Raw genomic sequence first — 22,424 nt, 5'->3', positions numbered from 1 at the left:
TTACACAAATGATTTGTTTGCAACTTATAGTATTTATTTTTAAATTAAATTGATTTCGCTTGACTCAGTTATTTTTTCTCTTAAACTCTTAGTTTTGCTTGATTCTGAGAAAGTGTTGCTTTATCTTTATGACACACAACTAATCCCATACTGGGGAAAGCACGGTTGATGTATTATATTCAGGGGTGCACATCACTTTTTTAGTGAGTTACTCAGATGAGTACTAGGAGACAGCGTTTGGTACTCACCCCACACGAAGCGTGGTCCTCCTCAGTGTCTCCTTCACTGTCCTCTATTTACACTTCTTGCATGCTAGATGATGAAGATGATGAAGATGCCCCTCCCTGTCTCTTTTTAAGCCTCCGATTTGCTTTCTCCAAAATTTGTGGCCAAAACTGTGAAGTCCTTGCATTTCCTGAGGCCAAGTTGAAGGATCAAATACTAAGAAATTATCACATGACTTGAAGTCATATATCTGATTTCAGATGTGGGAAGTTACTAAGTACACTTATTCAAGTACTGTACTTAAGTACAAATTGAGATATTTGTACTTTACTTGACTTTGATGCTACTTTGTACTTCTACTACTCCACTACAGTTCAGAGGTAAATGGTGTACTTTTACTCCATTACATGTATTGAATACCTTTAGTTACTTTACAGATCTGGATTAATGATGTGAAATATAATCAAGTTTTAAATCAGACTTCAGTTCCACCTGGAGTAAATTCACAAGCTACCCTGCAGTATACAAAGTCATTAAAACTAGCTGCATCTTTACCAGCTTTCAGGGCCGTCCCTCCCTACAGGCCGATCATGCAGACTGCGTGGGGCCTCACCTTGCGGAGGGGGCCTCATCTTGCGGAGGGTGCCTCAACTGAGCCGAAAATGCGGCGCACCTAAGCGCCTATGCGGCGCAATTAGTGTAGCGCAGCACGATTTCGCCGCTGCGAGGCTCCACTCGTTAGTCGGACGACGAAGCGTGCCCTGTCGCCCAAACTCAATTTGGTGTGTCCCGCACCGTCGGCCGTGACACGCCTTATTTGGCCTTTCATGGCCGACGCATGGCCAATTCAACATGTTGAATCGGCCGTGAAAAATAATCTGTATAATCTGTAATCATTCCAGCTGAGAAATTGCTCTTTTGCCCCATTAACATCTCCTTTGATTTTAACAGGTGGAAACGATGGCGTCTGTCATAGAGCTGCTTCTGGAAACACTGAAAGATTTGAGTCACCAGGATTTAGAGAGTTTTAAGAGGGTCCTGAGTCAAATTCTCTCTGACAAAGGCTACCCAGACATCTCACCAAGGTGGCACATGATGAGAGACAGGCAGGACATGGTGTTTTATTTGGTGCAAGATCACAGCGAGCACAGACTGCTGGAGATGACCACTGAGGCTTTTGAGAGGATGAACAGGACTGATCTGGTGCAGAGGCTGTCACAAAGCAGCTCAGGACCCAAAAGTAAGACTAATAAAACACAAACATCTTTAAATCATCAAACCTGTTTATCCTAAATTAATAAGCTCTGTATTCTTCTTTTTAAGTTATAAATATAGATGAAACGTATATTTATAATGTATTTATATCCTAGTGAACAAAATATGTTTCATGACTTATCAGAACAATGATTAATATTTTGTGAGAGGGTAAAATGAATTGAGTTGGTTTATCTCCACCTCTTTTCTCTTCAGAGAAGCACTCAGAGGCACAGCAACCTGCAGTGATCCAGAAAGTAAGTAATGTCACATCTGTCTGACTTTCTACAACACACCTTTCCTTCAACAGATAATGATATGACCCAAACGCATGATTGACTTATCTATGATGATCTGTCTGTCTGTCTGTCTGTCTGTCTGTCTGTCTGTCTGTCTGTATCTCTGTCTGTCTGTCTGTCTGTCTGTCTGTCTGTCTGTCTGTCTGTCTGTCTGTCTGTCTGTCTGTCAAACCCAACAACAACTAACCAGTTTATAGCAAATAGACACATTTGTAATCATCCAAGAGGAATATACACTGATGAATGATGTCTAATGAATGTATTGATTATTTCAGGTAGCAACAATGGCAGCTGTTAAACATCTGCTTTTGGAAACTCTGAATGATTTGAGAAACGAGGATCTAGAGAAATTCAAGCAGACCCTGGATTTAATTGTCTCCAAGAAGAAGCAGAGATATTTTTCATGGATTTGGAGTCCCTCAGCAGGCAGAGATCAAACAGTGGAACAGATGATGGAGATCTTCGGCCAACAGTGTGTAGAGTTAACCATGGAGGTTTTGAAGGACATTAACAGGACTGATCTGAGGCAGAGGTTTACAAACTTAGAACTCAAAGGTAATCAAAAAGAAAACCAAATACCTTCACATCACATACATTTTATATTTCAGTATAAAAAATAATCTGTAGTCATTAACAATGTGAAGTATAAAAAAAACATGGAACAGGAATGTATGCAAACATTAGACAAATATTAAAATATTAAAATACCAACAGACCAGACTCTCAACAAGAAACAGAATGTTTTACGTTGAAGTAGTTTAGTTTAGTTTCTGGGATCTTGTGTGTTAGACATTCACTTTATTTTCTCTCTTCAGAGATGTACTCTGTGGATGAACATCGACCTGCACAGTCCGAGGGAGTGAGTCTGACTTTACACATCACAGCTTTCATTCAATAGATGCAAGTTGTTAACCATATCCATCTTGAACATAAACATTATGATGCAAACCCAACCATTTTTAAGGTTGGTCTCTTCTGTGAAAATGATTTTTCTTCCACTGATGTTCTGATCAGATTAGCAGACTGAAGTCTGAACACTCATATACAAATGTGCATTAGTCAAGAACAAAGATAAACATATTTAATATAAAAGATGTTAGTGTGTCTTTAACTTGAGAGATCTTGTAAACATTTTATAAAATCCTCTTGTCTGAAACACTGACTGACGAAATGAAAACAAAGTAATATTTATTTCCATAGAGAAATCACACCTTTTCTTAAACATCTGTTTATTTGTTCAGGCACCAATTGCAGCAGAGAAAGAGATCCTTTTGAAAACTCTGAAGGATATGAGCGACCATGAGCGCTACCGATTTAAGTGTTTGCTGCAGTTCACGTACTTCCAGAAGAGCATATCCTACTCCTTTCATGGATATCCCTATTGGACAGCAAGTGCACTCCAGCTAGTGGATCAGATGGTGGAGACCTGTGGTCCGCAGTCTGTGGAGGTGACCAGGGAGGTTTTAATGGACCTGAACAGAACTGATCTAGTGGAGAGATTATCAGAGACTATCTTAAGACTCAAAGGTAAGAGAAAGAAAACTAAAACTGCTACATCACACAGAAGAGTTCATATGAGTTTTGTAATTGTTGCAATGCTTTTGTATTTGAGTTTATTTTATTTTAAGGAATAGTTCACCTACAAAATGACCAGTTGTTCTGTATTACAATTACTCACCCTGAGTTCTCTTTAATTCTTGCATGCCTCCGCTGTGAGTAACAAATAAAGAAATGGAGATCGTCTTCATTAATGGAAGTAAATGGGGGCGTGTTTAATAACAGTTCAGCTTTATCAAAACAACCTAACCTCTAAAACACTTCTGCATCAACAGTCTCATACTTGCACGTGGAGTACCCGTCTGTGCATTGAAATGTATAAAACAGGAAGGTTTAGTGAAAATGCATGTTTTAAGGAAGTAGTGAGCTCGTGCCAGGATAAATGAGACTTGGATTCTACTGCACGAGTTGTGTGAGAGTTTGTAAATAGATGTTTTATATAGTTTTAATTTTACAGATAATAAAGTTGTTCTCTTGTTAAACATAGCTCCCGATTAATAAACATTTTTTTCTGTTTTGTTTCTTGAAGAATTAAAGGTAACAAGGCAGGAGTCATTTCTATTAAAAGGTCATTTTGTGGGTGTAGTGTTCCTTTAATGGGTGTTAATAATATAATGGCAAATCTCTCACTCTTTGTGATTGATTTTAATGATGCCAGCATGAACCATATTTGAGTGTTATTTAGTTTAATTATTCATATTACGTTATTTTTTTCAAAAGTAACTCAATCTGACTAAAGTTGTCCATAGTCTGATTTTGAATCAGTCGTGTGTCATTTTTTCTCCTCAGAGGAACCTCTTCCTTCAGTGATCCAGAGCGTGAGTAATGTCCCATCACTCTGACTCCACCCAGTGCAGCTTTGACTCAGTAGATTTAGAAGACTGAAAATAATCTCCTTCCTGAACATTATTCATGATACAAACATATTTTGGTCTCGGATAGTTTTCTTACATAAATAATCTGATTACGCCAAATTAGGTACACATACTGTATGTTCTAAGCATCAATGTTATTTATGAGTAGTGTTAATAATTTGTGTTACGTCTGTCTGGAGGGGAAATTATAGCACATTCTTCATGAGTTGTTTTTCTAACATTGAGAAAGAGAAATTCACAATACTGATGCACAAATATAGATAGTGATTCTTACTCTTTTATACCAAAATAAAAACATGCAACTGGTTAAACTGCATCTCAGTTGTTAAATCACATGTTTCTACCACAGCCTTTGAAAGAGTTACCTAGGAGGTCAAATAAAGTCATGAATCAAACACGCCGTTTATACAAAAAGAAAATGTTTTTGTGATGAATTGGATGAACAATATAAAGTGCACTGATACGTTGTGCGTGACATGGCTGATGTTCTCTTACCACATCCACTCTTGCAAAACACTGAAACTGACGAGTTGTAAACCAAAATAATCTGTAATCATTCCAGCTGAGAAATTGCTCTTTTGCCCCATTAACATCTCCTTTGATTTTACCAGGTGGAAACGATGGCGTCTGTCATAGAGCTGCTTCTGGAAACACTGAAAGATTTGAGTGACCAGGATTTACCGAGTTTTAAGAGGGTCCTGAGTCAAATTCTCTCTGACAAAGGAAACCCAGACATCTCACCAAGGTGGCTCATGATGAGAGACAGGCAGGACATGGTGTTTTATTTGGTGCGAGATCACAGCCAGCACAGACTGCTGGAGATGACCACTGAGGCTTTTGAGAGGATGAACAGGACTGATCTGGTGCAGAGGCTGTCACAAAGCAGCTCAGGACCCAAAAGTAAGACTAATAAAACACAAACATCTTTAAATCATCAAACCTGTTTATCCTAAGTTAATAAGCTCTGTATTCTTCTTTTTAAGTTATAAATATAGATGAAACGTATATTTATAATGTATTTATATCCTAGTGTACAAAATATGTTTCATGACTAATCAGAGCAATGATTAATATTTTGGGAGAGGGTAAAATGAATTGAGTTGGTTTATCTCCACCTCTTTTCTCTTCAGAGAAGCACTCAGAGGCACAGCGACCTGCAGTGATCCAGAAAGTAAGTAATGTCACATCTGTCTGACTTTCTACATTTCTACAACACACCTTTCCTTCAACAGATAATGATTTGACCCAAACACATGATCGACTTATCTATGATGATCTGTCTGTCTGTCTGTCTGTCTGTCTGTCTGTCTGTCTGTCTGTCTGTCTGTCTGTCTGTCTGTCTGTCTGTCTGTCTGTCTGTCTGTCTGTCTGTCTGTCTGTCTGTCTGCCTGTCTGTCTGTCTGTCTGTCTGTCTGTCTGTCTGTCTGTCAAACCCAACAACAACTAACCAGTTTATAGCAAATAGACACATTTGTAATTGTCCAAGAGGAATATACACATGTCTGATGAATGTATTGATTATTTCAGGTAGCAACAATGGCAGCTGTTAAAAATCTGCTTTTGGAAACTCTGAATGATTTGAGAAACGAGGATCTTGAGAAATTCATGCAGACCCTGGATTTAATTGTCTCCAAGAAGAAGCTGAGATATTTTTCATGGATTTTGAGATCCTCACCAGGCAGAGCACAAACAGTGGAACAGATGATACAGATCTACGGCCAACAGTGTGTAGAGATAACCATGGAGGTTTTGAAGGACATTAACAGGACTGATCTGAGGCAGAGGTTGACAAAGCCCAGCTCAGAACTCAAAGGTAGGACAAAGAAGAAAGAAAAACTCACATCGCATACATTTTATATTTCAGTATAAAAAATAATCTGTCATCATTAACAATGTGAAGTATAAAAAAAACATGGGACAGGAATCTATACAAACATTAAAGAAATAATTAAAATACCATAAAATGCCACCGACATATAGTCTCAACAAGAAACAGAATGTTTTACATTGAAGTATTTTAGTTTAGTTGCTGGGATCTTGTGTGTTAGACATTCACTTTATTTTCTCTCTTCAGAGATGTACTCTGTGGATGAACATCGACCTGCACAGTCCGAGGGAGTGAGTCTGACTTTACACATTACAGCTTTCATTCTATAGATGCAAGTTGTTAACCATATCCATCTTGAACATAAACATTATGATGCAAACCAAACCATTTTTAAGGTTGGTCTCTTCTGTCAAAATGATTTTTCTTCCACTGATGTTCTGATCAGATTAGCAGACTGAAGTCTGAACACTCATATACAAATGTGCATTAGTCAAGAACAAAGATAAACATATTTAATAGAACAGATGTTAGTGTGTCTTTGACTTGAGAGATCTTGTAAACATTTGATAAAATCCTCTTGTCTGAAACACTGACTGAAGAAATGAAAACAAAGTAATATTCATTTCCATAGTGAAATAACACCTTTTCTTACACATCTGTTGAATTCAGGCACCAATTGCAGCAGAGAAAGAGATCCTTTTGAAAACTCTTAAGGATATGAGTGACCATGAGCTCTACAGATTTCAGTGGTATCTGCCGTTCACGTACTTCCAGAAGAGCATATCCTCCTCCTTTCATGGATATCCCTATCAGACAGGAAGTGCACTCCAGCTAGTGGATCAGATGGTGGAGACCTGTGGTCCGCAGTCTGTGGAGGTGACCAGGGAGGTTTTAATGGACCTGGACAGAACTGATCTAGTGGAGAGATTATCAGAGACTATTTTAAGACTCAAAGGTAAGAGAAAGGAAACAAAAACTGCTGCATCACACAGAAGAGTTCATAGTCATGAGTTTTGTAATTGTTGCAATGCTTTTGTATTTGAGTTTTAGATTTTAAGGAATAGTTCACCTACAAAATAACCAGTTGTTCTGTATTACAATTACTCAACCTGAGTTCTCCATAATTGTTGAAGACATCTGTTTTCTTGCATGCCTCCACTGTGAGTTACAAATCAAACAATGGAGAAAGTCTTTATGAATTGAAGTAAATGGGGGCGTGTTTAATAACAGTTCAGCTTTATCAAAAATACCTAACCTCTAAAACACTTTGTCATCAACAGTCTCATACTTGCACGTGGAGTACCCGTCTGTGCCTTGAAATGTATAAAACAGGAAGGTTTAGTGAAAATGCATGTTTTAAGGAAGTAGTGAGCTCGTGCCAGGATAAATGAGACTTGGATTCTACTGCACGAGTTGTTTGGGAGTTTGTAAACAAACGTTTTATATAGCTGCAGTTTTATAGCTTATATCGTTTTCCTGTTGTTGAACACGGCTCCTGATTAATAAAGACTTTTGATTCTTTGTGACTGAAGTGGAGTAATGAAAAAAAATAAAAAAAAACTTTCCTTTAAGAAGTCGTTTATAATCTGATTTTGAATCAGTCATGATGAGGCTTTTCCTTTGTTTTCTCCTTAGATAAACATCCGTCCAAACCACCGAAGGAGGTGAGTCATATCACATCAGACACACTTTACACAACACGGCTCTCATTTAGGTTTCACAGTTTGCAAATGTTGGAAAATGTTTTCAACTAGTGGAGATATTAAATTTAATTCCCTCTGATGACATTGAATCCATTAGGAAGTAACTGTGGCATCACTGGAGAAGAAGCTTCTGGAAACACTGGAAGATTTAAGTGATGGAGAGCTCGAGAAATTCAAGCGTGGCCTCCAAATAATCTCAAATCAGAGATTAGAGACGGCAGGGAGAGTGGAGATTGTGGATCTGATGGTGGAGATCTACGGCCAACAGTCTATGGAGCTGACAATGGAGATTTTAGAGAAGATGAAAGAAGACGATTATGGTCTGGAGCAAAAGTTGTCAAACATCACTTTAGGATCCAAAGGTGTGAAAAGTCAAGTGTATTTCCATTGTATTATTTCAAGCTTCCAAAAAGACATCACTCACCAGTATTTCCTGCATAACAAATTTGCTCTATTGCTACATCAGCGCTATGTAGCACATCGTGCTAAAGGGCATAGAAGTTACCATATGATTTAATTGACATTGTTTTAAGGAACATCATTAAAAAAAAATCTTGTTTCTTCACAAGGGCCTTCAAGAAGCTTGGAGCTTGAGGGCAGTGAAAAAATGATGGTAATTCCTTAATTATTTTTAAGTGTTCATCTTACATGTTGATCATGTATGGGTTAATTTATGTGATTTTTCCAAAAGTCACGTCTTCACTTATTTGTAAAATGTATTGCCTCTGCAGAAGGACTCCAGTGGCTGGACTAAACTTGAACCTGAGGTGAACAGTACAGATGAAGATGAGGCATCAACTTACAGGTACAAATAGTTTCCTAAATACTGCATATTATCAAATGGAAATATAGTAAACACTGAAGCTTCGGTCTTGGGATTTCTTCAGAGAGAACACTAAGATCTGCTACAAATATTTCCCCAATAGTATTAATGCTACATTTTGTACTAAATACAAACTCAGTACTTTTTTCATCATATTTTAGCTTAAAGTCTGAAGCGGGAAACTTTGAATGCAGTGTCTCTGGCTTGCGCTGGGTCTGTCAGGAAAAGGTCAGCTTTAAGTACCAGTTTTGCTCTTCGGAGGAACCCATGAAGAGGATGGAGATGATGAAATACATGCCTGCAGGTCCCCTCATAGACATCACAGGGATTTCTGGGAAGTTATTTGAAGTGTACCTGCCACACTGGATCTGCATAGGTAAGTGATCATGGAGGGAAATAACAAAATAATCATTGCAATTGTTTTTTATTCACATTAATTGTTTATGCTTTGTACTATGCAGATGACATCCCTAAAATATTGCAAAAGTTTGCAGTCCTGCACATAGATGACTGTGGAGATGTTGTGGAAAAAGTGTCTGTAGTCACATCGTCCCATGTCAAGCTGTCTGAACCAGTTTTCTCTCCAAGAGCGGTCCTGATGAAAATGGGCTTTCCAGTAAAAATACACTGTAACGTGTTGATTTATTCTAAACTCAACACATCCTGCATCCTTCTTCATGTTTACCTGACCCCGCTCGATCCTGCTCTTAAAGAGGTTACTGAATATCTTACTGTCACACATTCAAAATGAAATCAAAACCTACAATGGAGTATTTGGGCTGAATTTATGAAAATAACATCTTTAATTCTTAAAGTAGTCCTGTTATGAGAGTAAAGTCATAAGTGAGGGAAAACATATGAAGGAAATATTATCTGAAAAGGGTCCTATTGTATGTTATGGAAATGGAGATTTGAATACAATCAACTTCCAATCGTCAAACATGAACACAGCACCGCACACAGTGAATTCTAGTCTCTGCCTTTAACCCATCCTTAAACAAGAAGCAGTTGACTGCTATATTACAGTGCCCAGTGTGGGGCTCTGGTGCCTTGCTCAAGGTTACCTCAGCATGACCAGGAGACCAACTGCCACCTCACAAGTATCAGTCCCCACTCTTCACTTGATCCGTTCAAGGACTTGAACCTGCAACCCTCTGGTCGCCAAGCCAAGTCCCTACAAACAGAGCTAGCTCTGCCCAAAGCTAGAAGCTATGTTTGCAATATGACTCTCAATGATCAATACATGGTTGACATATAACTTTATACTTATCATTGTGTTATAACGTGTTCCCTGATAATACTTATCAAGCGAGATATCATTTAGTTTTTTAGATTATCACTCAAGGGAAAGTTCTGCTCCATGGAGAGCTGCTTCAAACAGCAAAGCATTTAAGCCAATTTAATTGTTTCACATGTTGCTATAAATGTTTAATACAATCACAGACGTGCCTCAGACCTATTCGGTGGTAATTGTCGATGACGCTGCAGCTTGGTTTGATCTCACTTATTTCGTTACTCTCAAAACGTTAAAGACATTTTTTCTCGAAGGTACAGTATGACCTTTTCCTCAGTGGCCATTCTGAAATAACAAAATCTAAAATAAACATTTATTTTTCTAGATACTGACCCTAATACTCTGTTGATAAAACCTTATTGTTTCATGAATGCATTTTAAAACACAGATGTTTCTAACTGTAAACTTGAACCAGGGTTGTGCTTGGATTAATTACTTTTTTCAGACCATGGACAAGAAGAAAAAACACTTCAAATTGATCCAAAAGCCACGCCCAAACGAGTGCCTGACGCTGCACCAAGATTTCAACCTCAAAGCAGACATAACAACGGCCCAGATTGGCCCAAAGGTACAGTTTGCTTTGTCAGTCAGCAATTTGATCTTTCATTGTGAATTGTGTTTTATTATGGTTCATGTAGATGGGCCAGGTTCCTGGTATTGTTAATGCTGACTCACTAGAATGGATGGCCATTCTGAAATAACAAAATCTACATTTTATTTTTCTAGATACTGACCCTAATACTCTGTTGTTAAAACCTTATTGTTTCATGAATGCATTTTAAACACAGATGTTTCTCACTGTAAACTTGAAGCAGGGTTGTGCTGGCCAAAAGCCACGCCCAGACGAGGGCCTGACGCTGCACGAAGGTTTCAACCTCACAGCAGGCATAACGGCCGAGATTTGCCCAGAGGTACAGTTTGAATTGCCAGTAAATTGGGCCAGGTTCCTGCTATTGTTAATGCTGACTAGACAAGAATGGATGTGACACTAATTAAAACCGGACAGTTATTTATTTGATAAATAACACCTGTGTTAACCTTGCAAGAGATGTCAAATGGCTACTGTTTAAAGGGAATATCATGAGAACACACAAATATTCAGAACATCAACATTTCCACTAGTCTTAAACACCCCACTGAGGTGGACTACCTTTGCACCATCAGCTTTTTAATTTACAACCACCAGGCATTGGGATATGCTTTGAGCTGTTATTTGTATTTTATAGATCTGCACTTTTGTTGATTTTTATGTATTTACCTACCCAGGGACTACAGATGGAAATTATCTAATAGCTACTGTAAATTCTACCATACATCATCTCTTCCCTTTTTGTAATTAATGTATTGATATGCATGGTCCTTGTTTAATAAAGACATAATAAGATATGCCATACAGACAGAAGAATTAGCTATGGTTCAGTAGCCAACATCTGTTAATCTAGGGGAGCGAATGTGAGAAGATTGATGCTGGTAATTTAACAGTGGCATATCAAATTATGGATTTAGTCAAAAACCGGCATGCATACAGTACCATCAAACTTAAGTTCAACAATAAGGACTTCTCCATTTGAAATAACCACCATAAGGTTTTCTGCTGGCCATCCGACTAATTCACTTTTTTTTTAAAGTCTGAAATCTTTTGTTTATTGCAATATTGACCCCCACATCTGGTTTTGTTATCTCTATCTTTTATTTATTTTCTTCTTTTTTTTCACACAGAAAATAACCCTCAGATATGAAAGCCAAGAGCCAAACTTCTATGAAGTGTACATTGAGAATCCAGACAGTAACCTCCACCTTACACTCTCTCAACTTAACAAAGGGAAACGCAAAAAAACATTATGGAGCTGTGTGATTCGAAAAGGTCAGTGGGCATTATTACTTACACCATATGAAAAAAATAATCTTTCTTTTACCTTTTAATATTAAATGAATCTAAACATAATAAAATTGAACTTTATTTTAACATGTTGATGAGAATACAATACAAAAAAACTATATAAAAAATCGATATTTTGTTATGTTCTGTATGTAGGAGCCATATGTTAAAATGTATAGTTTGATATATTTTAATATTATAATCCTTTGTTGTTAGTGTTATTATATCATTTATTTGAACCAGTCGTGTGGAATTGACGGCATAGACGACAGCAGCTGTTTTGCGATTACGAGACGTTATAGCCGACGGCAGCTGCTGGTGATTGGAAGTGAGAAGGAGAAAGAAGCACAGAGCAACATAGTTTTTTGACCTGTGAAAATATGCCTTTGTATTTGTTACCTTTTGTTTTAAGGTAAGGTAACATTTTTACATTGAGAATCCAGACAGTAACCTCCATCTTACACTCTCTCAATTTAACAAAGGGAAACGCAAACCACAGTGGGAACCAGTATGGAGCTGTGAGATTCGTAAAGGTCAGTGGGCATTATTACTTACACCATATGAAAAAATAATCTTTCTTTTACCTATTAATATTAAATTAATCTAAACATAATAAAAGTGAACTTTATTTTTAACATGTTGATGAGAATACAATACAAGAAAACATAATATATAAAATATATATTTTGTTATGTTCTGTATTTCAGTTGACTTACGAAACTCTGGTGATTCAGATGGTAAGATGCTGCATATTTAAAAAAAAGAAAAAAACATTTCAAGAATGTTTGTTTCTACTGTTATTGAAATGTGAACATGATATTTTCATTCAGTTTATAAGTGTATTAACATAAACGTTTTTTATTCTTTTTCTCAATGCAACACTGCATATGCCTATTTCTGCAGTGAAAGAGACAGGTGGACAACCCTCCATTACTGGTCCATGGGATAGTAAGTTATTTTCTGTTGTCTGACTGAAGTGCTACAGAAAAGCAGTTTTTAAAGCAGGGATGGGGAACCTCTGGCCTCCGGGCTGTATACGAGAACATTTGATACGGCCCTCTAGGTAATCTATAAACACACGCAAAAAGATTAAAGAAATCTAGACCGCAAAAGAATTAAACAAGCGAGTGAATGTTTTTCCTGGCCAAGGACAGGTTCCTTAACACAACACGAGCCTAACGTGTCATCACGTGGTATATGTCTCCTCTGAAAGGGGTGTAGTATGAGTGCTGACGGAGAGCACCAGAACGCCGCTCCGGCACTTCAAAAATTGCAGTAGGCATAAGGAGCCGTACACATGCCGCAGTTTTTGTGTGGCTGTGTCTTTAGTTGTAAGCCAAAATGACGGGCAGCGAAAAAGTCTAGCGCAACCTCTGCGTGCACCTGTAGAATTTGCAGAGTATCCTGGAGTCCATGTTGAACATCCACAAGAGCCGCCGTCGAGCTGTTTTGGTGATGGTGTTAGTGTGATGAGTCCATGTCAGGTCCTCAGTGATGTGGACACCGAGGAACCTGAAACTGCTGACTCTCCAGCGTAGTGCCATTGATGGCGATGGGGGCGTGTCCCTCTCTCTGTTGTTTCCTGTAATCCACAATTAGCTCCTTGGTTTTGCTGACGTTGAGAGGGAGGTTTTTATCCTGGCACCAAGATGTCAGGTTTTCAATCTCTTCTCTGTACGCCGTCTCGTCACTGTCGGTGATCAGGCAAATGACGGTCGTGTCGTCAGTAAACTTCGTGATGATGTTGCAGCTGTGTTTGGCCATGCAGTCGTTTGTGAACGGAGTAGAGGAGGGGGCTGAGCACACAGCCCTGTGGGGTGTTGAGGATCAGGGTGGAGGATGTGATGTTTCCCACCCGCAGTGCCCGGCGTCTGCCCGTCAGGAAGTTCAGGATCCAATCACAGAGGGCGCTGTTGAGCCTGAGGTCCCCAAGCTTGATGACCAGCTTGGAGGGCACGATGGCGTTGAAAGCTGAACTATAGTCAGTGAACAGCATTCTCACATATGTGTTCCTCTGGTCCAAATGGGAGAGGGCAGTGTGGATGGTGAGGGTGATAGCGTCTGTGGACCTGTTTGCTTTGTAGGCAAACTACAGGGGGTCCAGAGAGTCAGGGAGGGAGGAGGTGATGAATTGTTTTTGACTAACCGCTCAAAGCACTTCATGATGATGGAGGTGAGTGCTACTGGGCGGTAGTCATTGAGGCTGGTGGTTTTTGTCTTTTTGGGGACAGGAACAATGGTGGAGTGTTTGAAACATGCAGGGACTAGACTGCAGCAGTGACCTGTTGAAGATGTCTGTGAACACCTCTGCCAGCGATTCTACTTAAAATTAGCCCGGTTTAATCAATATAATGATTAATGAAAGTAAGAAGTCTGCTGTGTCAAAAAGGAGAGCAATAAATCTTTACTGGCTCCTGAAATTGACGCAATCCGCTAGAGCAGGGGTGTCAAACTCAAGGCCTGCGGGCCAAATCCGGCCCACAACCTAATTTTATGCGGCCCGCAAGTGCTTGCAAAGAATATAATATGTTTATTATACGGTTACATGGAATCTTGAATTGAATCTTGAATCTACATGCCGCTTTACAGAAGCATGTTACCGATAAACTACCTGTCCCACAATGCATCTCGTTTTGTGACATGCACACTGAAGAGACTTGCAATTATTTGCCCTAGACTTCTGCTTTCAGACGTAGTTAATTATGAAGTTATAGAGTGGTGCAGTGACGCGTCCTAAAACCCGGAAGTAAGCTTCTTCTGGTTCCCTCGACAAAAAAGCAATGCAATTTCTCCATAGGATTTTGGAAAATAGCTCGAAATAAGGTCTGTGGTTGACACACATTTAAGAGACGGATCACGTTTTGTTCAGTCGGATAATCTCCACATGTGTACCCTACTTTTATAATTTTTGAATCATAAATCTAATCGATAGATTCATGATCGATAGATTTATGATTCGAAAATTATAAAAGTAGGGTAGACATGTGGAGATTATCCGACTGAAGAGAGGAATTACAAAACCGAAAAAATTAATTATCATACATTGCCTTTAACATGTTTTAATTAGCATATCATAATCCCCTTGTGTGCAATTTTAATGTTTAGACATGCAAATCAAGCTCCCAGTTTAAACAGCCAATCACAGCATGCAGTGTTAATGTGTCCTACATTAAACGTGTATGTCAAATTGTCATCCGTCATATTTCTTGATAACCATATCTGTCTATTTTTGCAGTGGAAGCTACGGGTGGACCGTCCTCAGAAAATGAATTAAGGGACAGTGAGTTGTTCATCTACATTAGGTTTTCTTGCTATTATAAAATAGAAGACTTGAAAAGGATACAATTATTTTCCACCAGAGCGAAAAGTCATTAGTCCACAAAAACTTAAAAGCCCTACACAAAAGACATTGGAGAGATATAGCAGGGTATTATTATATTAAACTGGCAACCAATGACAGTGCATGTATCATTGACACATTGAATGACCGTATTTTGCTATGTTGCTGTGTGCATGAAAAAAAAAGCATAAAGACTAAACCTGTCCATAATTAAGCAATTGTAATTTTCCCTCAATTTGTTTCAGCTGTGGGACCCTCAGCTGGAGAGACAGCTCAATACACCATGGTAGACGGTGGGTGTCAAGCTCAAGGCCTGCGGGCCAAATCCGGCCCACAACCTCATTTTATGCGGCCCGCAAGTGCTTGCAAAGAATATAATATGTTTATTATACGGTTACATGGAATCTTGAATTGAATCTTGAATCTACTGTACATGCTGCTTTACAGAAGCACGTTACGGATAAACTACATGTCCCACAATGCATCTCGTTTTGTGACATGCACACTGAAGAGACTTGCAATTATTTGCCCTAGACTTCTGCTTTCAGATGTAGTTAATTATGAAGTTATAGAGTGGTGCAGTGACGCATCCTAAAACCCAGAAGTAAGCTTCTTCTGGTTCCCTCGACAAAAAAGCAATGCAATTTCTCCATAGGATTTTGGAAAATAGCTCGAAATAAGGTCTGTGATTGACACACATTTAAGAGAAGGATCACGTTTTGTTCAGTCGGATAATCTCCACATGTGTACCCTACTTTTATAATTTTTGAATCATAAATCTAATCGATAGATTCATGATCGATAGATTTATGATTCGAAAATTATAAAAGTAGGGTAGACATGTGGAGATTATCCGACTGAAGAGAGGAATTACAAAACCGAAAAAATTAATTATCATACATTGCCTTCAACATGTTTTAATTAGCGTATCATAATCCCCTTGTGTGCAATTTTAATGTTTAGACATGCAAATCAAGCTCCCAGTTTAAACAGCCAATCACAGCATGCAGTGTTAATGTGTCCTACATTAAACGTGTATGTCAAATTGTCATCCGTCATATTTCTTGATAACCATATCTGTCTATTTTTGCAGTGGAAGCTACGGGTGGACCGTCCTCAGAAAATGAATTAAGGGACAGTGAGTTGTTCATCTACATTAGGTTTTCTTGCTATTATAAAATAGAAGACTTGAAAAGGATACAATTATTTTCCACCAGAGCGAAAAGTCATTAGTCCACAAAAACTTAAAAGCCCTACACAAAAGACATTGGAGAGATATAGCAGGGTATTATTATATTAAACTGGCAACCAATGACAGTGCATGTATCATTGACACATTGAATGACCGTATTTTGCTATGTTGCTGTGTGCATGAAAAAAAAAGCATAAAGACTAAACCTGTCCATAATTAAGCAATTGTAATTTTCCCTCAATTTGTTTCAGCTGTGGGACCCTCAGCTGGAGAGACAGCTCAATACACCATGGTAGACGGTGGGTGTCAAGCTCAAGGCCTGCGGGCCAAATCCGGCCCACAACCTCATTTTATGTGGCCCGCAAGTGCTTGCAAAGAATATAATATGTTTATTATACGGTTACATGGAATCTTGAATTGAATCTTGAATCTACATGCCGCTTTACAGAAGCACGTTACCGATAAACTACATGTCCCACAATGCATCTCGTTTTGTGACATGCACACTGAAGAGACTTGCAATTATTTGCCCTAGACTTCTGCTTTCAGATGTAGTTAATTATGAAGTTATAGAGTGGTGCAGTGACGCATCCTAAAACCCAGAAGTAAGCTTCTTCTGGTTCCCTCGACAAAAAAGCAATGCAATTTCTCCATAGGATTTTGGAAAATAGCTCGAAATAAGGTCTGTGGTTGACACACATTTAAGAGACGGATCACGTTTTGTTCAGTCGGATAATCTCCACATGTGTACCCTACTTTTATCATTTTTGAATCATAAATCTAATCGATAGATTCATGATCGATAGATTTATGATTCGAAAATTATAAAAATAGGGTAGACATGTGGAGATTATCCGACTGAAGAGAGGAATTACAAAACCGAAAAAATTAATTATCATACATTGCCTTTAACATGTTTTAATTAGCGTATCATAATCCCCTTGTGTGCAATTTTAATGTTTAGACATGCAAATCAAGCTCCCAGTTTAAACAGCCAATCACAGCATGCAGTGTTAATGTGTCCTACATTAAACGTGTATGTCAAATTGTCATCCGTCATATTTCTTGATAACCATATCTGTCTATTTTTGCAGTGGAAGCTACGGGTGGACCGTCCTCAGAAAATGAATTAAGGGACAGTGAGTTGTTCATCTACATTAGGTTTTCTTGCTATTATAAAATAGAAGACTTGAAAAGGATACAATTATTTTCCACCAGAGCGAAAAGTCATTAGTCCACAAAAACTTAAAAGCCCTACACAAAAGACATTGGAGAGATATAGCAGGGTATTATTATATTAAACTGGCAACCAATGACAGTGCATGTATCATTGACACATTGAATGACCGTATTTTGCTATGTTGCTGTGTGCATGAAAAAAAAAGCATAAAGACTAAACCTGTCCATAATTAAGCAATTGTAATTTTCCCTCAATTTGTTTCAGCTGTGGGATCCTCAGCTGGAGAGACAGCTCAATACACCATGGTAGACGGTGGGTGTCAAACTCAAGGCCTGCGGGCCAAATCCGGCCCACAACCTCATTTTATGTGGCCTGCAAGTGCTTGCAAAGAATATAATATGTTTATTATACGGTTACATGGAATCTTGAATTGAATCTTGAATCTACATGCCGCTTTACAGAAGCACGTTACCGATAAACTACATGTCCCACAATGCATCTCGTTTTGTGACATGCACACTGAAGAGACTTGCAATTATTTGCCTTAGGCTGCGTTTCACTTCGGTTAAATGGAATCCTTGCGTCCCTCACTTGCGTCGTTTCCCTGCGTTTAGTCCCTCCCACCAGGGAAGCATGGAGAGACGCAAGGAAACCACGAGAAGCAGGGAAATGAGTTTTAAGAGCAATGGGACGTCCTTTCCTCCGGAGCGTCATGTGAAGCGACGTCCGTTTGTGATGACGCTGCACAGCTGATCGTCTGACAGCAACTCTGTCCCCGTTATTTTCACAAACACCCCCGCCTCTGTTAGTACACATTTACTGACACAAACATTTGTATCATCTGTTGTAGACCCAAATAAATAAAATCAAATAAGAACTCATTCTCAAAAAAGATAAACGCCATTCTTAAAATGTATAAACGAACATTAGTTTGATTAATATTGATTAGTGTGCACAATAGAAATAAAATAATTCAGAGAAGAAAAAGAGATATGTTATCTATCAAAACCCAGTTAGATTAACATTCATTGGATTGCACACTTAGTTTGTTTGTGTGGATATGTAGCAAATGAACATGTTAAATAGCACTTAATGACTGACTGAATGGAAATGACAATAAATGAAAATGTAAAACGAAAAAAGCGATCACGAAAATGTTTCCAATAAATGAATGAAATGATTTTTGACCACTTTGTTGTTCAGATATATCACATATTTGTAACTAAATGAAACATTAATTGAAACAAAACACGGTATAAACTGAGGAGTGAGTCCCGTGAGTTTCATGTGTTTTGTTCACTCCGCTGGGAAACTGCTCTCATGTCAAGAAGCATCAGATCAGTGCATGCGCTGCATCGTCCAATCAGTGAGCGATACACAGTAAGGGGGCGGGGCGAGTGTCTGAGGATTTCATCGAAGGATGGTCTGGTGGTTCCTCGATTATAGCTCCTCCATTATCGCTCCTCGTTCCTCGGTCCTCCGGCAAAAATAAGGCCATTGGGACGCTACTCAAGATGGCGCAGACAAATCAACTTCCGGTGAGACCGAGACCGAGGAGCGAGGAAATGAAAAATAAGAGAAGTGAAACGCAGCCCTAGACTTCTGCTTTCAGATGTAGTTAATTATGAAGTTATAGAGTGGTGCAGTGACGCGTCCTAAAAGCCGGACTAAGCTTCTTCTGGTTCCCTCGACAAAAAAGCAATGCAATTTCTCCATAGGATTTTGGAAAATAGCTCGAAATAAGGTCTGTGGTTGACACACATTTAAGAGACGGATCACGTTTTGTTCAGTCGGATAATCTCCACATGTGTACCCTACTTTTATAATTTTTGAATCATAAATCTAATCGATAGATTCATGATCGATAGATTTATGATTAGAAAATTATAAAAGTAGGGTACACATGTGGAGATTATCCGACTGAAGAGAGGAATTACAAAACCGAAAAAATTAATTATCATACATTGCCTTTAACATGTTTTAATTAGCGTATCATAATCCCCTTGTGTGCAATTTTAATGTTTAGACATGCAAATCAAGCTCCCAGTTTAAACAGCCAATCACAGCATGCAGTGTTAATGTGTCCTACATTAAACGTGTATGTCAAATTGTCATCCGTCATATTTCTTGATAACCATATCTGTCTATTTTTGCAGTGGAAGCTACGGGTGGACCGTCCTCAGAAAATGAATTAAGGGACAGTGAGTTGTTCATCTACATTAGGTTTTCTTGCTATTATAAAATAGAAGACTTGAAAAGGATACAATTATTTTCCACCAGAGCGAAAAGTCATTAGTCCACAAAAACTTAAAAGCCCTACACAAAAGACATTGGAGAGATATAGCAGGGTATTATTATATTAAACTGGCAACCAATGACAGTGCATGTATCATTGACACATTGAATGACCGTATTTTGCTATGTTGCTGTGTGCATGAAAAAAAAAGCATAAAGACTAAACCTGTCCGTAATTAAGCAATTGTTATTTTCCCTCAATTTGTTTCAGCTGTGGGACCCTCAGCTGGAGAGACAGCTCAATACACCATGGTAGACGGTGGGTGCACACTTGATTTTGGTTTGTGATCCCAGTGGATCAGACATTTCTCTGAATCATTCAGATGTCCATTGGCAAACTTCAGAGGGGCCTTTCATGTGCCTTCTTGAGTAGGGGACCTTGCAGGCGCTGCAGGATTTTCTGTATTATGGTGCAGTGTGTTACCAATAGTTTTCTTGGTGACTGTGGTCCCAGCTGCCTTGAGATCATTAACAAGTTCTTCCCCTTTAGTTCTTGGCTGATACCTCACCTTTCTCATGATCATCAATACCCCACGGGCCAGATCTTGTGTGGAGTCCCAGACCGAGGGTGATTGATGGTCATTTTGTGTTTCTTCCATTTCCGTATAATCGCACCAACAGTGGTCTCTTTCTCACCAAGCTGCTTTCTGATGGTCTTGTAGCCAATCCCAGCCTTGAGCAGGTCTACAAACTTGTCCCTGAGGTCCTTAGACAGCGCTTTAGTCTTGCCCATGGTGGAGAGGTTGGAATATGATTGATTGATTCTGTGGAGAGGTGTCTTTTATACAGTTAATAAGTTGATATGAGTACTTTTTTAAAGGAAGAGGACTTCTGTGTACTTCGGTCTGTGGGAGCCAGAATTCTTGTTTGTTGCAAGGGGATCAAATACTTATTTCCTACAGTTAAATGCAAATCAATTTTTATCTTTAATATAATGTCAATTTCTGGATTTTCTTTTTGATATTCTTACTTACACTGTTAAAATAAACCTACCAATAAAATTATAGACTGTTAATTTTTTTGTAAGTGGGCAAACTTACAAAATCTGCAAGGGATCAAATACTTATTTCCTCCACTGTATTTAAAATAAAGAAGTCACTGTTATAGAAAATAAAATATTTGTTTGGAAATGTATCAAGTTGGCTTCATGGTATCATCAAAAATGTACTCATTATTCCCTCCTTCCTCAGGTGAGCACTTTGTGGATAAACATAGAATCGAGCTGACCAAGAGAGTGAACTGCGTTGCAGACATTTTGGATCGGCTCCTTGAGGAAAAAGTCATCACACCATCGATTTATAGTGAAATCCTGGAAATCCGGACCACTCAGCAGAAGATGAGGGAACTCTTCCGTGGTCCCCTGAATGCAGCAGGGCCTCGTGGCAAAGAAGTCTTCTACAGAATTCTTGAGAAAGAGGAGAAATATCTCATTGATGAGCTAAAGGGAAATAAGTGAATGTTGTGGAGAAATCATTTTTTAGACTAAACGTACATTGTGCCTCAAGAAAGAAAATGTCTAAAACGATTACAATGGGGAAATAGTCATGTAAATGTCTCTGTATGGGGTTCTATCAAATATAGCTTTTGCACCTTCATGTTTAATCATAGCTCTTGCCCTTTTTTTTTGCACTTGGACCAGTCATATTTTATAAAATGTATACGTTTTCCTGTAAGGTTAAAACCAGATTCAGCAAACCATGTAAGTCATTCATGTAATGTAAAGATGTAAGAAATGATTTAGCGTTCTCACCTGACATGTAATGTTTTAATCCAGCAAATCCCAGATGGACTTAACCTATTTTTTATAAATTAAAGGATGCTTGATCATGAATGATTATCCTTAGGTTTTGTATGCAGATTTTAATTTTGATTATTGTCTTATGTGCTAAACGATTCTGTTGTTGTTTTTTCCCTCGTGAAAATACGTTTACTTTTGGAGGCCAATGTTTTTTATTTCGAAATACATTTTCAATAAAGTCTTATAAATATTACACATGTCGAGTGAATAGAGTGTTTTAAAAGTTGAAGCAGACATAATGATGTAATAAAGTTAACAGATTTAGGAACGTCGCTTTCCTCCTAGAATTAAAAAAATGTGAACATATTATTATCATTTATTAAACTGATTGTTCAGAGGGGTACTGGAAGAAGGTAGTATTCTTTTGACGTTATCCACAAACGTTGCTTTATTAACCAACCTCAATGTGTATGAACTAATTGTTTAGCCTTACCTTCTTGTATGTTTGGATGAAGCGAGGCATGACTTTACTTGGTGATGAAAGTACAGTTTATACATTTAAAGGGGAACTGCAGCAATGTTTAGATATCCAGTCTGTTTAGGAGTCTTGTAAAGTAGCTGCCGCATGAGTAAAACAAGTTATACAAAGCCTTATGTGGCTCTAGAGGGAGCTGTCTGATAGATAATGCCTGTTGGAGTTCAATACTACACATTTGGAAATGTTATGTGTTTGTAATATGTTTGATTTTCTCATTTCAGTTGTAAATTAATGTGTGGGATGTTTTATTTAATTTTTTTATTTAATCATTTATTTGGCAGGGACAATGCACAGTAATGAACACTTAAAACATTCAAATGTGTCAAGCGTAACAGTGCCAGATTTAGCTTTGAGCTAATTTCCATCCGCAGTCCCTCACATAAAACATTTAAGAACATTACATT

General features: G+C 38.3%; 1 protein-coding gene across 1 annotated transcript in view; it reads left to right on the top strand.

Annotated features, from left to right (window-relative positions):
* LOC117500508 overlaps positions 1-21,735 on the top strand; it is a 182,873-nt gene extending 161,138 nt beyond the window's left edge. Inside the window, exons 29-60 of the mRNA XM_034153379.1 lie at positions 1,177-1,465; positions 1,696-1,736; positions 2,054-2,333; positions 2,594-2,637; positions 3,020-3,305; positions 4,125-4,153; positions 4,822-5,110; positions 5,341-5,381; positions 5,738-6,023; positions 6,285-6,328; positions 6,708-6,993; positions 7,674-7,702; positions 7,839-8,103; positions 8,311-8,354; positions 8,473-8,546; positions 8,726-8,940; positions 9,026-9,279; positions 10,304-10,426; positions 10,671-10,769; positions 11,578-11,722; positions 12,220-12,270; positions 12,445-12,474; positions 12,641-12,685; positions 14,973-15,017; positions 15,323-15,370; positions 16,171-16,215; positions 16,521-16,568; positions 17,364-17,408; positions 17,714-17,761; positions 19,606-19,650; positions 19,956-20,003; positions 20,935-21,735. Of these exons, the coding sequence (XP_034009270.1) occupies positions 1,177-1,465; positions 1,696-1,736; positions 2,054-2,333; positions 2,594-2,637; positions 3,020-3,305; positions 4,125-4,153; positions 4,822-5,110; positions 5,341-5,381; positions 5,738-6,023; positions 6,285-6,328; positions 6,708-6,993; positions 7,674-7,702; positions 7,839-8,103; positions 8,311-8,354; positions 8,473-8,546; positions 8,726-8,940; positions 9,026-9,279; positions 10,304-10,426; positions 10,671-10,769; positions 11,578-11,722; positions 12,220-12,270; positions 12,445-12,474; positions 12,641-12,685; positions 14,973-15,017; positions 15,323-15,370; positions 16,171-16,215; positions 16,521-16,568; positions 17,364-17,408; positions 17,714-17,761; positions 19,606-19,650; positions 19,956-20,003; positions 20,935-21,200 (3,927 nt within the window). The 3' untranslated portion in view covers positions 21,201-21,735. The remainder of the gene's footprint in view (positions 1-1,176; positions 1,466-1,695; positions 1,737-2,053; positions 2,334-2,593; positions 2,638-3,019; positions 3,306-4,124; positions 4,154-4,821; positions 5,111-5,340; positions 5,382-5,737; positions 6,024-6,284; positions 6,329-6,707; positions 6,994-7,673; positions 7,703-7,838; positions 8,104-8,310; positions 8,355-8,472; positions 8,547-8,725; positions 8,941-9,025; positions 9,280-10,303; positions 10,427-10,670; positions 10,770-11,577; positions 11,723-12,219; positions 12,271-12,444; positions 12,475-12,640; positions 12,686-14,972; positions 15,018-15,322; positions 15,371-16,170; positions 16,216-16,520; positions 16,569-17,363; positions 17,409-17,713; positions 17,762-19,605; positions 19,651-19,955; positions 20,004-20,934) is intronic.
* The last annotated feature ends 689 nt before the right edge of the window (positions 21,736-22,424 follow it).

This window comes from Trematomus bernacchii, unplaced genomic scaffold (assembly GCF_902827165.1).
Source record: "Trematomus bernacchii unplaced genomic scaffold, fTreBer1.1, whole genome shotgun sequence".
Lineage (NCBI taxonomy): Eukaryota > Metazoa > Chordata > Actinopteri > Perciformes > Nototheniidae > Trematomus > Trematomus bernacchii.
This window is presented reverse-complemented; position numbering and strand designations above follow the sequence as displayed.